Consider the following 15,182-nt stretch of genomic DNA (forward strand, 5'->3'; position numbering starts at 1 on the left):
AAGATTGTGTTGATAATATAAAAAAAAAGCGAGGAACATATGATGATAATAGAGAGAAAAAACTATATGTGGAGACGCTGAGACAATCAGCCTTGTAAAAACCAGAACTGGTATACAAGTAAAACTCATAATAATAATAATATAAATACGAATATTTATTAATTAATTTATTTATTTATTTATACTCGCAGATAAACCTCAATAATGATCCGGATAATGATGATTTTAAGTGCAAGGCTATATACACCAAAATGCAGCGATAGCACGATGTCAAAAAGACTTGGCTGAGTCTTGAGGATCGAAGTTCAGATCGATCATCATTGTGACTTGTGATGATGATTTTAATAATATATTAAATACATTGTACTGACTAGCTGATTTTATTCGTATCAGTCTTATCCGAGTGTTTAAGTATTTTTATTTATATTTACATTCATCCGTATTTTTTTTTTTTTTTTTACTTAATTTAAGAAAAAACTCATTGATGTTCTTTAGTGATAAATTTTCGTTCTTATTTATAAATAAGTGACATTAAAGTTAGCTGTCACTTGACAATTTTTTAATTTTCTTTAACAAAAAAATTATTTTAAAAAAATTGCATTTTTAATTTATTAAAATTTCTACAAATCCCTTTTTTTAATTATTTTTTTTTTGCTATAATTTATTTGTTAAAAAAAATTAAAACAATTGTGAAGTAACAGCTAAATTATGACATTAAAGTAAGCTGTCACTTGACAAATTTTTAATTTTATTTAACAATTAAATTAATTCTAAAAAAATTCCAATTTTAATTTTTTTTAATTTCTAAATGTCAATTTTAGTTTCTTATTTTTTTGCCTTGTTATGTAAAGAATTTTTCTTTACATATTTATGAATTATAAAAAATCGAGTATGATTCTATTTCATTTTTTTTTAAAGGATAATTCGAGTGTGATCATTAAGTGTCTCGTCCGATCTCTCTCTAAAATTTTACTGTACTTAGGCTATCTCGGATGCGTCAGGGAACAAATAGTCCTAAGTACACAAAATGTTTTTGGGAAAGTTTTTAGATTATCTTTAGATAAGTAAAATAAGAACTCCCAAAATAAATAATACAAAAAAAAAAATAAAAGTCTAGATAGTAAATAAGTTTAGGAAAAAAATAGTTTAAATAATAATGATAACAAATACGTTAAATAATAATTAATAATAAATAATTTAGCTAAATAACTATTCGGATGTTAAAATGTTAAAATAATAGTAAATAACTAAAATGATGTTCAAACAAATAAGAAATACTTTAGTAATGACAAAACTTTAGATAAAAGGGGATTTATTTTAAACCAAAAGATTTTAGAGTAACTCAATCACCGAATTTGAGTGTTAAGACAAATGTCTAAAGAAATTTTAATAACGTTTTTTTTATAATTTTTAGATAATAAAATTGAACATAAAATGAGAAATGAACTTTACGAATATGAAACAGATAAAAAAATATAGAACTTAAAAGTTAAACAATTTAAAATGAACAATTATTAAACCACGAAATTCTAAAATAATACAACTTATAAATTAATAAAATAGAAATATTTCTACAAATAATAATTAAATTTAGAAAACAAAAGAGATGCTAGATTCAAGTACATGCACATTTATTCATACGATTTTTAATAAATAAATTCTTGTTAAACAGTACGAATGTATGTATTTGTCTATGCGTAAATGCGCTTACGTATACACAAACACATAGATGATTAATAGAACATAAGAGTAAGTGAGAAAAATATATTGCGCTCTGACCCAAGTAGAGGGGACTCATACGATATTTTTGAACAACTTAAGAGAGAGGGTGAGGGCCCAAGAAAATAGACAAATAATTGGACATTCGGTTCCCCAATGAGTGGAAATTAGTAACGCCCTAAAATTCGACACCTTATAATTTTCTCAAGGAAATCTCTCTCGTTGTCCTGACATCCTAGTGTTAACATCGTAAAGTATAATTGTGAAGTGAATCAAATTAAAAGAATAAGTCAAATCAACAAGATTCATAAATTTTTATCAGGTACATTTTAAATAACTAATATTTGTGAATTTAAAAATATTGTAAAATCGTTATATGAAAGAGAAGGATTAACTTTGAATCACTGTGTAATAATTGTAATTATTGTAATTTAACTAATGATATTAATTTTTGATTTAAACAATATATGTATTAAAATTATTCCACGTACAATTTATTCAACAAACATATTATTCTCAATAAATATGAAACTCGGAGTTCCCAGTCTATTAGCCTGATACGCTAGGACTAAATACTAAAATAAAACAATTAATTACCTGTAAATTAACATAAATTTTTACATAACAGCCTTAATTTATTTATTAATAAAAGTTCTAAAAATTATTAAATATCTGCTAAATTAATTTTCATGTTAAATTTAATGTCATTATAAATAATTTTCTATATTATTTTGTATTTTTACTTTTCAATTGTCAAAATAAAAAAAAAAAAACTTTTTATCGACAATAATAGATCTCACTTATTAAATATTCTATTTTGCCAAAAAAGTAATGCATGTGTTCATTGTAGGTATACGTTTAAATGTTAAAGAAGATAAATCATAAGTATTAATACACCAACAAACAATATATAAGAGACATTGAGTAACGCGCAGAGATTCTCAGATAATGTAAATAATTTTTAATAAATAATTTATAAAATTATCTTATGAGTGTCTTTGTATGATAAATCATACAAGATATGACATAAAAAAGGATATTTATTTGTGATTAAGATACACTTGTTTCAAGTAGTTTTATCTCCTATATTGCTACTGTGCAAATAAAACTGTTATTGCGCTCGAATATGCCAAAGAAAAAATAACAGTTATTTGTTTTAAATAAATTTAACTTTCAAATTAACTTTTAAATAATTTTGTGACTAAAATAATTAATTGAAGGGTTTAAATTTAAATTAAATACATTTATAAATAAAAAAAAAAAAAAACAAACGATAAATTTCTGCCTGAATGATAAAAAATAAATAATTTTGATCCTAACCAATAAAGAAAGAAGTTGTTTTACTTACCGGCCGCGGCCTTGAGATTTTTCCCATGATGCCTCCGACTCCTTTTGTCCAAATGCCGACCCTTTAACAACATGTTTTGTTAACTTAACACAATTATTGATATAATTAACCAAATTTTTACGCATTATTATTACAACGTATGGTAGCCATATTTGCCGTCCATTTAGTCTCTGTTTAAAGACCCGGTTGTCGTTTCGTTTAGCCTTTGGCTCGCAGCCATTCTACGGCTTTGACGTCATCGTTTCATTGACAGGGGTGTACATATTCAACAATTTAACGCGTACCTTTATAAACTCTTTTTACTGTAATGTAAATACAAATATAAATATGACAGTATATTATTTTGTTATTTTTGGATTTAATTATTGTTATATTTTATTTTATTAATTAATAAAACAACATGCAACGAATAAATATTTTTGCAGACAACACAATGGTACACAGTCAAGGCTGTTATCAATTTTAAATGTTTACTAAAAATACTTGACAAATACAATCTTATTTAAATCTGCATATTCATATTTATAAGTACGTATAGATATTGAGTTTACTATTGTGCAGTTACGTTTTACCAACAGAGGAGGAAGTTTTTTTATTTTATTTTTGTTTTTTTTTATACTTACAAAAAATAAAAATTTGTCACGTGTTTTTTTTTTTTTTATTATTCACTCGCGCCATCTTGTGCTCTGTCATTCTATTAGAATTGTAAATACAACTTTTTAAATTTCGCGGCCATTTTGTGACATTAAATTTAATTACACTGAAGTTCACAGACATTAAAAATTTTTTTAGAATTTGTAGCAATTAAATTATTATTAAAAACAATTAATTAAAAAATTCCACGTGTGAAATTTAATATAAATTTTTGACAAAGAACTATGCTCACATTAAAAATACTCTAGAGTGTGAAGTTAGTCAATAGTCGAAACTCGCAAAAAAAATGGCACCTGATTCCTTATTGGTCAAAATTAAGGCGCGCGCGTAGCGTCAAATTCAAATTTCTAATTTAAAAAAATTGTAACTTAATTAAAAATCATGAAAATTAACTTGGCAGATATTTGATAATTTAAAGATAAAAAATAAAGATTTAGGTAAATAAAAATAACCCAGTTGAAAATGGGGAAATAATTCATTTTATTAGTTATTTATAATAAAGCTGTTTATATATTATTGTGCGAATGTACTCCACAATATAATATAAAGATTCAGGCACTGAATCTATTTAGTGCTTGCTTACAAGCGAATGATGTTAAAAATGACTTCTCATTTACTAATTTTATTAATAAATATTTGTTCCTTTTTTTTTTTGTTTGTTTGTTCTTTTGTTTAGACAGTGAATCCATCACAGAAGCATCAATATTATTATATTTAATTAGGCTACATACTTTTTATAAGTTAATTTTTTTTTTGTAATAATCTTTTTTCATTAGCACAATATTATCGCGATTATCGAGTACAAAATGATTTAATAACTTTTTCATAAAGCTCAGTATAAACTGTATAAAGCATTATTACATTACAAACCACAATTCATTTATTTTTTATAATTTTTTTTTTTTTTTTTTTTTATAAATTCATACGCCGACACATATCATACGATTATCACTTGTATACACGATTTTAGTATACATACATTGTCGCACATTTATCTCGTTTTCCCCATAAAAAATTTTTTTTCATTATTCAAATTATATTTGTAGTAACGTTATTATCTAATCTTAGCGATGAATGATTACTAAATTAAAGAATATTTTTTTTTTTTTTTTTTTTTTTTTTATATATATAAAGAATTGCAAAATATTAATGTGATTACTGTGATATAAAAAAAATGTTAGAATAGTATCAATGTTTTGATAAGTATATTTATAAATTATTTGCAATTCTTGAGTAAGTATTCTTTGTGTTAAATTTTTACCATCAAAGCCAACATATTAACATTATTATTATTATATTTAAAACATATAAAAAATGATGAAAAACAATTTTATAAGCATTTAAAAGTACATATTACAATTATTTTTTTTTTTTTATTCGCATCGAGCGTTATAATTTAATTTTTTTTTTATCGAATAGCCAACTAATAATATAGCGAAAGAACACAGCGCATTTTTGTTATTATAGGCACAAAGAGAAAAAAAACATAGTTATGTTAATCATTCGTTAATAAAAAACAAATAACAATTTTTCATACCAATTAATAAAAACTTACTGGGGATTTTATATCGCATCCATAAGTATTCATTTAATCTTCTTTTTTTTAATTAATTTTTTTTTTTTTTATATTTTTTATTTCATTTATTAGTATTTATTTTGAACTCTCGATTTGACGCAGTAGGCAAGACTCGGATAAAGTTAGTAAGTTTAAATTTCGATTGAGCCGCGAGAAAAATGGCACGAAGCGAAATTAAGCTTACGAGTCTTCGGCAGTTAAATTTATCATGTTCTTATAGATGTATTATTTATTATTATTATTATTATCTGTGTTTATAACGAACATATTGTTTACTTGTTATCATGAAATGTCCGCGTATAGGCTCTTCGTTTAAATATCTACCGTTGATTAATTTTATGATGTTCGACAGGGTTTTAACGTCATTGGTATTATAATGACAGATGATATTTATTAGTATCATAAATACTTATAATTAAAAATTGATGTTAGAATTTTTTAACCAGAGCTAGCAGTTTCATTATTAATGTTTAAGGCACTCTCATCTGATTTTACTTCTTGATCCGCCCCATTGGTTTTGTTTTGCTTATTTTGTCTGACCAGCTCTGCGCGCCTCTCCTTTAAAAGTAGTAAAAAAAAATTAATTAGTAAAGTTCTAAAATTATTTACAAAATACATATAATACTAACAAATAATATCAATTAAAAACGTTCGAAAATTTATTCAATTAAAAAATATATCAATACTTTAATTTTACTCTCGAAATTTAGTTGTTTAAATTTTTTACAAAAATATTTGGTAAATATTTACAAGTGGAATTAAGGATTTTAATTTTAATTGATCCATTATTTTTTTTTATTTATTTCAAAATTACCCAAACAATGTAAGTTATTACCAAATATTTTTATAACAAACTTAAACTGTATTTTTTTAAATAAAAAAAAAAAAAAAAAAAAAAAAAAAAAAAAAAACAAAACAGTGATTGTCATAAACAATTACATCTAATAATAATAACTATTCTAATACTGAAACAAATGTAGGGTTGAAGCTTGTGCTGAGCTAAAATGAAATAAAAAATAATTGTGGAGGTATTGAACAAACAAAAAATAATAGTGTTAAGCATTTGAATTTCTGAATTTACATGTTGGCGAATAGCTTGAAGTCGACGTTGAATCTCGCGCTGTCGATTTTCTTCCGCGATCGAGACCTTCATGTCAATTTCACGTTTTTTCGCCTCAAGCTCCCTCATGGCGATAACGTCTGCGGTTTCGCGTACTCTCGCTAGCTTCACCGTATTCTGATCATTCAGATCGACATTGCAATTATAAATTAGTCATGTATATTTAATATTAATCAGAAAAATAAATAATTATTCGATAATAAAATAAATCTTACGTGATTGCGAAGTTTCTCCTTCTGCTCTCGCTCTCGAATCTCACGACGTTCGCGAGCTTGATCTAGCTTACCCTGAATTTGAGTCTCCAAATGTTGAGCTCGCTCAGTCATACCTTGTCTAACTCTAATAACTTGGTCCTCCTAAAAATCAATATTTTTTATCATAACCTGCTGTTACCAAACAAATAATTAAAAAAAAAATTTTTTTTTTTAATTATATTTAATTAAAAATACTAACGTGCTCCTTGAGACGATCAAGCATTTTTTTAATATTTTCATCACGCTGTGCAGCAGCAGTCTTGAGTTTTTCTTCAACCGCAGCTCGCACTTCTCTAGTCTGTTGCTCCAGATTCAAACGGGTCTTCTCAACTGTCTCCAGCTATGACAACAAAAATATCAAACCGTATATAAATGATTTATAAAATCAAATAAAAAAAAAAATCTTACATGTTCTTTTAGCTTGCTCTTGAGTTCGCTCATATGAGCTTCACGTTTCTCTTCAGAGCTGTTCATTTTAGCATCAAGTGACTCACGAGTAGCAGTCATGAACGCAGCAGTAATTTCATCCTTCTTACGCGCAGTTTCTTCTATCTTGCTCAGCTGTGCTGCCAAGCTAGCCAATTTGTGCGCCTCTAAAGAGAGTCTTCTCTCTTCAGCAGCTTTCAACTTCTCCTCGATAGCCGACTGTTGAGTTGGCGATGGCTGGGAACGTTGCGGTGATGGTGCACGCTTAGCACCAGTTGGCTCAGCCAAAATTACTTCGTAACATAATCCACCCTTTGATTGCTCCTGACACCGGATTTCAGTAGCTAGTTAAAAAAAAAATAATCAATTAATAAAAATTACATAAATTCATTTGTAATAAAAAAATAAGTCTTTTGGATAAATCATGCATTTTAATCTATATTATTGAGAGAACAAGCAAAATAAGCTCATCCCCATGTCACACTCATCGAGAGCTTTCATTTGAGTACCCACATCAATTTTTCATATATTTTATATATTTATATATATTATATATATATATATATGTATATATGAAAAATATATGAAAATGCATGTGGGTACTCAAATAAAAGCTCTTGATGAATGTAACATCAAGATGAGCTTATATTTTTAAAAATGTCAATAGTTAAGAAAGTACAGTGCAATTTAACAAAAGAAATTATTAAATAAATCAAAATTTTAATTTATAGTTCACAAGTCACATAGTGACTGCAAGGTTGCTAGTTTATAATATTTTAATCTTTGTTTTGTAAATTATTATCATCAGATAACCCACAAAGTCAAGTATCTGGTTACTCTTATCTCTCTAATTCCTCTATTGATAACTTTTTTCTAACAACAACACCATCATCATCATTATTTCTTCCTTAACTTCTTCCTGTATTTCCTTCCTTCCTTCCCTCCTCATTTTCTTTTTGTTTTCCAGCCCTCACATTGCGAGGGTTAATGAGAAGGAGCTATACCCGTGCTGCCGGCAGTCAGTCGACGGGTTGCTATGTGCCGGGCGAAGAATATGAGTCAGCCGTGAAAACGAGAAGGATCGATCTGACGACGGAGCGATTGTCTCTAGGCGCCGCGACGTCTAGAGTCGAGTACACGCACCCCTATCGTATCAGACCAGGCACTAGACCCTCGTCGCCACTATCGTATAGTCTTCTTCCGCTCCCTTCTTCTTTTGATATCATATACACATGCACAAATGTACATACTGGTATATATTTTTCAGTTACTCTCGTTCTCTACATATATACATTAAATTTATTATTTTACTTAGCCGACTCAGAGTCTCAGCCTTGTGTCAAGGGTCATACACCTCGGTTACGTTGAGGCGCCAGTTATGCATGACGGCTTTATTAAATAAATGCAATCCTTTTATGTCTAATTACCCGTGACAGTACAATAAATAATTAAATATTTAATCGTTTAAGTAAATTAAAGTCGTGCGAGCTGCAATTTAATAAAATGTGTACTAAAATTAATTGTTTATTTATTACTTACTAATAAATTTTACTTTCTTTGGTTGTTTAGTACGTGCTTTTCCTTTTCCGCTTGGTTTCTTCGTCGGTAGTTTGCTTTTTTTGTAACCAGCTTAGTAACAAAATTGAAATAAAAAATACTTTTTTTGTTTGAGGATTTTAAGGGATACAACCAGTATGACAGCCTAAAAAAGGCGATTTTTGGGAATTAAAATAAAAAAAACCACTGTATCAATTATTTTGAAATTTTAAGGGTATATTAATGTATATTTGAAGAATGTACAGTAAAATTTTTGGAGAAAAAAATTGAATATTTTCTGAGTTACACGCGATCTCCGACGGCGCTAAAAAAAAAAGGTCCTCCAGTGCTGGAGTGATTCCGGCCTTCTCCGTGGATGAAACGTAAAAAAAAAAAATTCTCGTTAAACTAGAAGATATTATCCGTACAATGACCCACGGTCGAAAAAAAATATCAAAAATTGATAAATTGGCGGCGTTTTTTTAAAAAAAAGTTGAATTTTACCCAAAATTTTGGTCGTTTTTGGCCTGCCAAAATTCGATTTTTGATCAGATCAAAAAACTGGAGGGCCAGTGTATGGAGAACTATATACAGAATATGCAGAAAAAAATTTGGTAGTGATCGAATGATTTGTCTTCGAGTAATCACTCCAAGAAATTTGAAAAATGCTGTTTTGAAAAAAAAGAGTTTAAAAATAAAATGATTTTATTCTACCTGCCGAGCGGGTACTCTTTAAATAGCTGTAACTTAAAAACTATTTGAGATATCGATTTGAAATTTTAATATGTTATTTTTAAAGGAATAACCTATCGAAATATAAAATAAAAAAAATCGATTTTTTGAAAATTTCACACTGGTTGTATCCCTTAAAAATTCTAAAAAAAATGACCAAGCAATGTCAATTTAAAGATGATATCGATTGATATTCGTGTCACATGTCCGCTAAAATCAGAGCCGGTAAGTGTAGCCATCTTGGGCCGCACCCTGATCCATGAAATACATCAACTGGGAGTTAAAACACGTGCGATTAATATCATATAAGTATAAAAGAATACGCAAGTTAAAATCCTAAAAGATCAGTTTTATCACGAGCATTAAGTCAAGGACAAAAAATATTTATGAGCCGCAACATTAACAGAGTAACGAGAAGATAAAAATAAAAATAGTATATATGAAAAGAGTTTCATAATTGAACGGATATTCTTCTTTGTATCACGCGATCGGATGCTACAATCGATTCTAATCTTAATGGACAACTGAGAGGTCACGTCAATATGCATTAAAAATTTTTTAATGCTAATGTCAATGTGATTTTACAGTAAACCAGAATTATAATTAGAAAAAAGTTATATTGGAAGAAAGTAATTTAATCTTGCTTCTATCTATCAACTTTCATTCTCTTCCGCTTCTTCATCTTCCTATTCTTTAATCTTTTATCACAACACGGTAGATTGAATGGATTAATTGAATTTTTCTCAAGAAAATAGATACAAGAGACTATCAACGAATAGCTAAAGTAAATTGATCGAACTGCAGGTGGCCTAACGATACCGGCTATATATATATCGATCACCACCGGTATATACTACGGAAAAAAAATATAAGAATTAATGTGTATGGTAAATATATATATTTACACAATGGTTGCGTGTAAATGGCCCTGATAACAATAATTCAAGTATAATTTTGGTGATAAAATTGAAAAAAACTGCCTACTAAAATTCAACTTACAGATACATACGGAAGTCATTATTATTCCGAGTTATTTTATTATTTAAATGACCGATAAATTTTATGACAAAGATAATTTATAATTCTATCGACCGTAGTTATTAATAATAATAATATGGATCATTAAATTCCGTAAAAAGTCATATCAAAAGACACTGATCTCTGATGAATTGACAATAAGAGCGTTAAAAAAATATTTAATCATCTATAAAATTGATCCGACACAAAGAAAAAGCCTGTATGTGGGAAAAATGATTTTTTTCATCTACCTGACATTAAATGTTTCATTGCACTCACCTACAACGCTCAGAGGCGCCTTGCAGCTGTGGCAGAAGCACTGCAACACGGAATCACGTACGAGATTGATCAGCATGATTTATTGTAATAAATCCGTTTAATTATTTAGTAGAATAATTACTTAAACAAAGGACTTTTTTATTTTTTAAGTGAATAAATAAATAATTTAAAGTCAGTTATTAAAAAACAATTAACCAGCAATAAGAATAAAAAATGATTTAGTTCCTGGGGCGGTGGCTGAATAGCAACTGATCCAAACGGTGCGCTACGACGCCGGGCGTCGCTCAATATCCACCTCCGTCCTCACTACCCTCTTTTACTACCCTCTTTCTCTCACCCTTGATAATATTGGAGATATAGAAGGTACTGGTATATACCAGTCGTTATTTCGCTTCCTTCTTTCTCTGCTATACTGAATACTTAAGTATTTGCTATTCGACTGGCCGTCAGGCACGTGCGCATACGTATTACTTTTACGGTAGATGTGCAGAATGGTTGTGTTGAAGCTGAGGTGATAAAATAAACCCTAGACCTGTACCTCTACCCTCAATTTACACATCCAAGTACTCTGTAAGATCATTTCGACACAATGCGGGCTGTTTTATTAACCACCTCTCTATTTTCTTCTCGGATTATTAGTTTCAAAAATTAAAATTCACCAGAGTTTAGTTTTGATTATGTCCTTCAAATTTTTAGTCTATAGATATTGTCGACAATTTATGATGACCTAATTCTTAATAACTCGGGGGTTGCTTTTATTTTTGCAGAAACCGATGATTAATCGTAAAAACCTGGAATATAACCGTCGAATAAATAATGGATTTTATTTATTAATAAGTGTAACACCGGTAAACTATTTTTTACTTTTATTGACATGAAAATGTTACCCTCAATTTCACCTCTCTGTTCTCAAGTATTGACGTTTAAAATACTGCTTTAATGGTAACTCTAAGAGATTGAGTACCATATTTACAATTGTAAGAAGAATCCTGACTTTCTATACCATCGTGTTTCTATAACAAAGTAGGCCAGATTATAATAGTTAGTTCACAAAAAAAAAAAAAAAAACAATTTATTTGAATCAAGAAAATAATTTTGAAGAGTTTTATCTTCTTTATTTGAGTAGAAAAATTTGGTAATTATTTACTAGTGGGATCTAACATTTTAATTTTAATTTTTTTGAAAGAAATTTTTTTTTGAAAAATATATCAAAAAATAAAGAATTGAAAAAAATTTGATTATCATAATTTTAACAAATTTATAAATTTTTTAGAAAATTGTAATATTCAACTTTTTTTTTTTTAATTGTTCGTTTTTTTTATGTATTTAAAAAAAAATATCAAAAACAGATAAAATAAAAATTTTATCCAAAAATTAAATTTTTCTCTATTCAAGAATTTTTCTTTTAACTCAAGTTAATATTTTTTTCAGTGTACAATTATTTACAACCATAAAACCCACCAATATTTTATTAATAAAAAATATTAAATTTTTCAGTGAGCACTCAATATAAAATTTAAGTGGTTAATTTTTTTTTTCTATCTAATATCCTGAAGTTTGAATAAATTTACCTAAAAAGTTTCTCTCAATCAGCAGTAAAAGTTACTAGCATATTTATTTGGCATCTGAAACTGTACTAAGAAAAGCTGGAATCTGATTTCCAGTCTATGAGAATGTTTTGATTGAAAATAACGAGAGAAGTAGATTAAAAAAAGGAGAAAAAAAGTAAGAAGCTGATCGAAAACGGCAACAAGCCAGGTATCATCAAAAGCCGATCATACTACATACAACTACAGACTGCTTTAGATGTTTGTGTACAAAGAAGGAAGAAATAAAAAACAAGATCGAACAAAGGTCTGAAAGACGACCAAAAAGGTTTAGCTGGTTTTGCTTTTCCTCTCTTCCTCGTGTTTATACGGAGCTCATATAATACATTTCACACACGTGCTTGTCCTTTAGTTGGCCAATGAACGAGAGAGATATCCGTCTCTTGACGGATATGGTGCGGACTGAAATCGAGTTACCCCACGCATCATGAAGACCCTATATTAGCACGTTGCTCAGCAACAACAGCTTTCGTATCATACAAAGTGAATTATAAATGCACTTCAGTATCAATGCAATTAAGTGCCGTAAATCAATTTAATAGTAACGTGGTTCGCACTAAGGATTTCTCCATTAATCTAGAATCTGCACACTGATAGAAGGATTTTGTAACTATTAATAATTTAATTTATTTGAAAACAATTATTAAATTTATTAAATTTTAATAAATAATTTATTTAACTGTTAAAAAATATTTATTAAATCCTAGGATGTTAAAAAATAATTTATTAACAGTTAATAAAGCTTATTAAATATAAACAAATCCTTCTATCAGTGCTTTCCTTGTCTTCTTTATGGTTGTAAATTTCTAAAGAATCACTAACAGTGTTCCTGTTGAAAAAACAACAATAATAACTCAGCAGATGAGTCATGGCTTCAAGGACGACAAAAATAGCATTACATACTAATATTATTCCAGACAAGTCCTGGATTTAATTTTGAGAACCACTGGATGTCGTTTTGCAGTCAACTTTGCTGCAGTGATACCTCAATTGTAAAATACCGGGTGAATTTAGTTCTTGAGTTCGAGGACATGACCCAAGGGCTTTGACCTTTTCAACATCCATACAATAATACTCTTCTTTTTTTTTTCCACAATTATATCTTTTCTTTATTTACTTTCATAGATGCCAAAAACGATAATTAGTATCCCTCTTGTTTGGTTACAATATATAATCGTTTTACTTATCCGTTGTACTTCATAGGCCCTTGACACTTCCGGCCATCGATACAGTATACGGCTGTTGATGCTTCCTCGTTAGGGTTCCATAAACACCGATGTGAAATAGACATACCCCAGACACACCTATCATTGTTTACTACCTCAATTGCTTATTTGTCAAGTATCATTAAAACCTCCAATTTTACAGCTCGCTCGACTTACTATTATATACTCATTTTTATCCATCATAAAAGTCGATGGGTATATATGTTTACGCATAATTATAATAAGTAATTTCATTGTTATCTTAATCATTAAATATTTTTTTTTAAATAATAAAACATACCCTCGTTGATAATCGTCTCTGCAGTAGTTGCCATCTTTGATCTGAAAAAATAAAATTGTATTAAAATAATTTATTAAAAATTTTATTTATTTTATTAAGATAATAAAAATTTTAATGTAAATAATAATAATAATCACTTTTTAAAATTTATTTTACTATTAAAATTCTCTGTTAATATTTATAGTTACGAATATTGAATAATAAAATTGTTTTACTTGAAGTTATTAACAGTAATTAAGAATACATAAATTATACTGAAATTAGCCATAAAAATTAAGTTAGCCGACATTTAAAAATTAAAAAAAAATTTTTTTATTTTTTTGTAATAATTTTTTCAATAAAAAAAAAATTCGAAAAATTTTTAAAAACTCTGAAAAATTATAAATAATTTTCTAGTTTATTTTTCAAGAAAAATAAAAAAATTGTCAATTGTCTGCTAACTTCAATCTAATTAATTTTTATAATTATAATCAATGACAAATCAAACTGATAAATTTAGATTTATAAAAGTTTAAAGAATATAAAATGATATCTTAGATATGAAGACTTAACTAAAATAAACAAAATTCATTGTTATTTTTATTTTATCATACAAATCATACAAAGCAGAGTGCGCTTGTTATGTATTTATTTTGCGTCGTACTATAACACAAAGAAATATTAATTCATACCCTGGAATGGAAATTACCACAAATAAAAATGAAAAATGTCATTAAAGTTAACCGAGGTTCTAAATTTTTTGAGTTTTTTTTTTAAATAATTAAATTTAAACAAAAAAATATTTTTAAAAAATTGCACTTGCAGTTTTTGAAGTTTTTTACACGTGCAAATTTTTTTGTAATAATTTTTTCAATAAAAAAAAGTTCTAAAAATTTTTTACTTAAAAAATTATTACAAAAAAATAAAAAAAAATTTTCAAATGTAAAAAACTTGAAAAATAATTTAATAATTAAAAGAAAATCAAAAAATTAAAAATGTGGGCTAACTTTAGTATCATCTAATTAAATTAATTAAATAAACACACAAACTTAATTTAAAACAATTAATTAAGTGAAAAAAAATTAATTATAATTAATTTGTTTGAAAGTAATAATATTCTGGTGTTTTCTTTGTTAGACCCTGCAGTAATAAAAATGATCTTACCTTAGTAACTACAAACTTTGTCACCTTCAATAATTATACTCAATAATAACAATGTTATATTTTAATACAATTATTGAAAAATTAATAATATATTTACTGAATATTAGAAATGTTAAAATAATAAAAGTTTAATAAATATAACGCACAAACACTGATCACAAGTACAACCGATGGCCAGAAGTTTGCTTATGGAGCAGCTGCCTTTTATTCTGGTGAACCAACATTCGGACAAAGGCTCCAACCCAGAGTCTCACCAGGGAAGCAA

The 15,182-nt window shown here is 27.5% G+C and overlaps 2 protein-coding genes across 7 annotated transcripts in view; both read right to left on the minus strand.

The window, feature by feature from the left end:
- Nfat (nuclear factor of activated T cells 3) overlaps nucleotides 1-3,482 on the minus strand; it is a 28,185-nt gene extending 24,703 nt beyond the window's left edge. Inside the window, exons 1-2 of one of the 3 annotated variants that reach the window (XM_074239237.1) lie at nucleotides 3,202-3,482; nucleotides 3,068-3,128 (exon numbers count right to left, since the gene is read on the minus strand). In XM_074239237.1, the coding sequence (XP_074095338.1) occupies nucleotides 3,068-3,128; nucleotides 3,202-3,230 (90 nt within the window). In that variant the 5' untranslated portion in view covers nucleotides 3,231-3,482. Of the gene's footprint in view, nucleotides 1-3,067 lie in introns of all 3 variants that reach the window. The other 2 variants (XM_074239219.1, XM_074239209.1) reach the window with 2 other exon arrangements.
- Nucleotides 3,483-4,182: 700 nt separating this feature from the next.
- Stai (stathmin) lies at nucleotides 4,183-15,181 on the minus strand. 4 transcript variants are annotated; one of them, XM_074239841.1, is made up of 7 exons: nucleotides 14,918-15,181; nucleotides 13,775-13,815; nucleotides 7,080-7,441; nucleotides 6,871-7,011; nucleotides 6,633-6,773; nucleotides 6,379-6,534; nucleotides 4,183-5,855 (listed from the first exon to the last, which is right to left on the minus strand). In XM_074239841.1, the coding sequence occupies exons 2-7, from the start codon at nucleotides 13,806-13,808 to the stop codon at nucleotides 5,736-5,738; spliced, it is 954 nt and encodes a 317-aa protein (XP_074095942.1). In that variant the 5' UTR covers nucleotides 13,809-13,815; nucleotides 14,918-15,181; the 3' UTR covers nucleotides 4,183-5,735. The 4 variants fall into 4 exon arrangements, with proteins under 4 accessions (XP_074095942.1, XP_074095934.1, XP_074095946.1 ...); XM_074239833.1 differs by lacking the exons at nucleotides 13,775-13,815; nucleotides 14,918-15,181 and adding exons at nucleotides 8,637-8,726; nucleotides 10,662-10,840; XM_074239845.1 differs by lacking the exons at nucleotides 6,379-6,534; nucleotides 13,775-13,815; nucleotides 14,918-15,181 and adding exons at nucleotides 8,637-8,726; nucleotides 10,662-10,798.
- Nucleotide 15,182: the final 1 nt, after the last annotated feature.

Source organism: Cotesia typhae, unplaced genomic scaffold, assembly GCF_013202065.1.
Source record: "Cotesia typhae breed Kobodo isofemale line unplaced genomic scaffold, CoteBio_Ctyphae contig_11, whole genome shotgun sequence".
Classification (NCBI taxonomy): domain Eukaryota; kingdom Metazoa; phylum Arthropoda; class Insecta; order Hymenoptera; family Braconidae; genus Cotesia; species Cotesia typhae.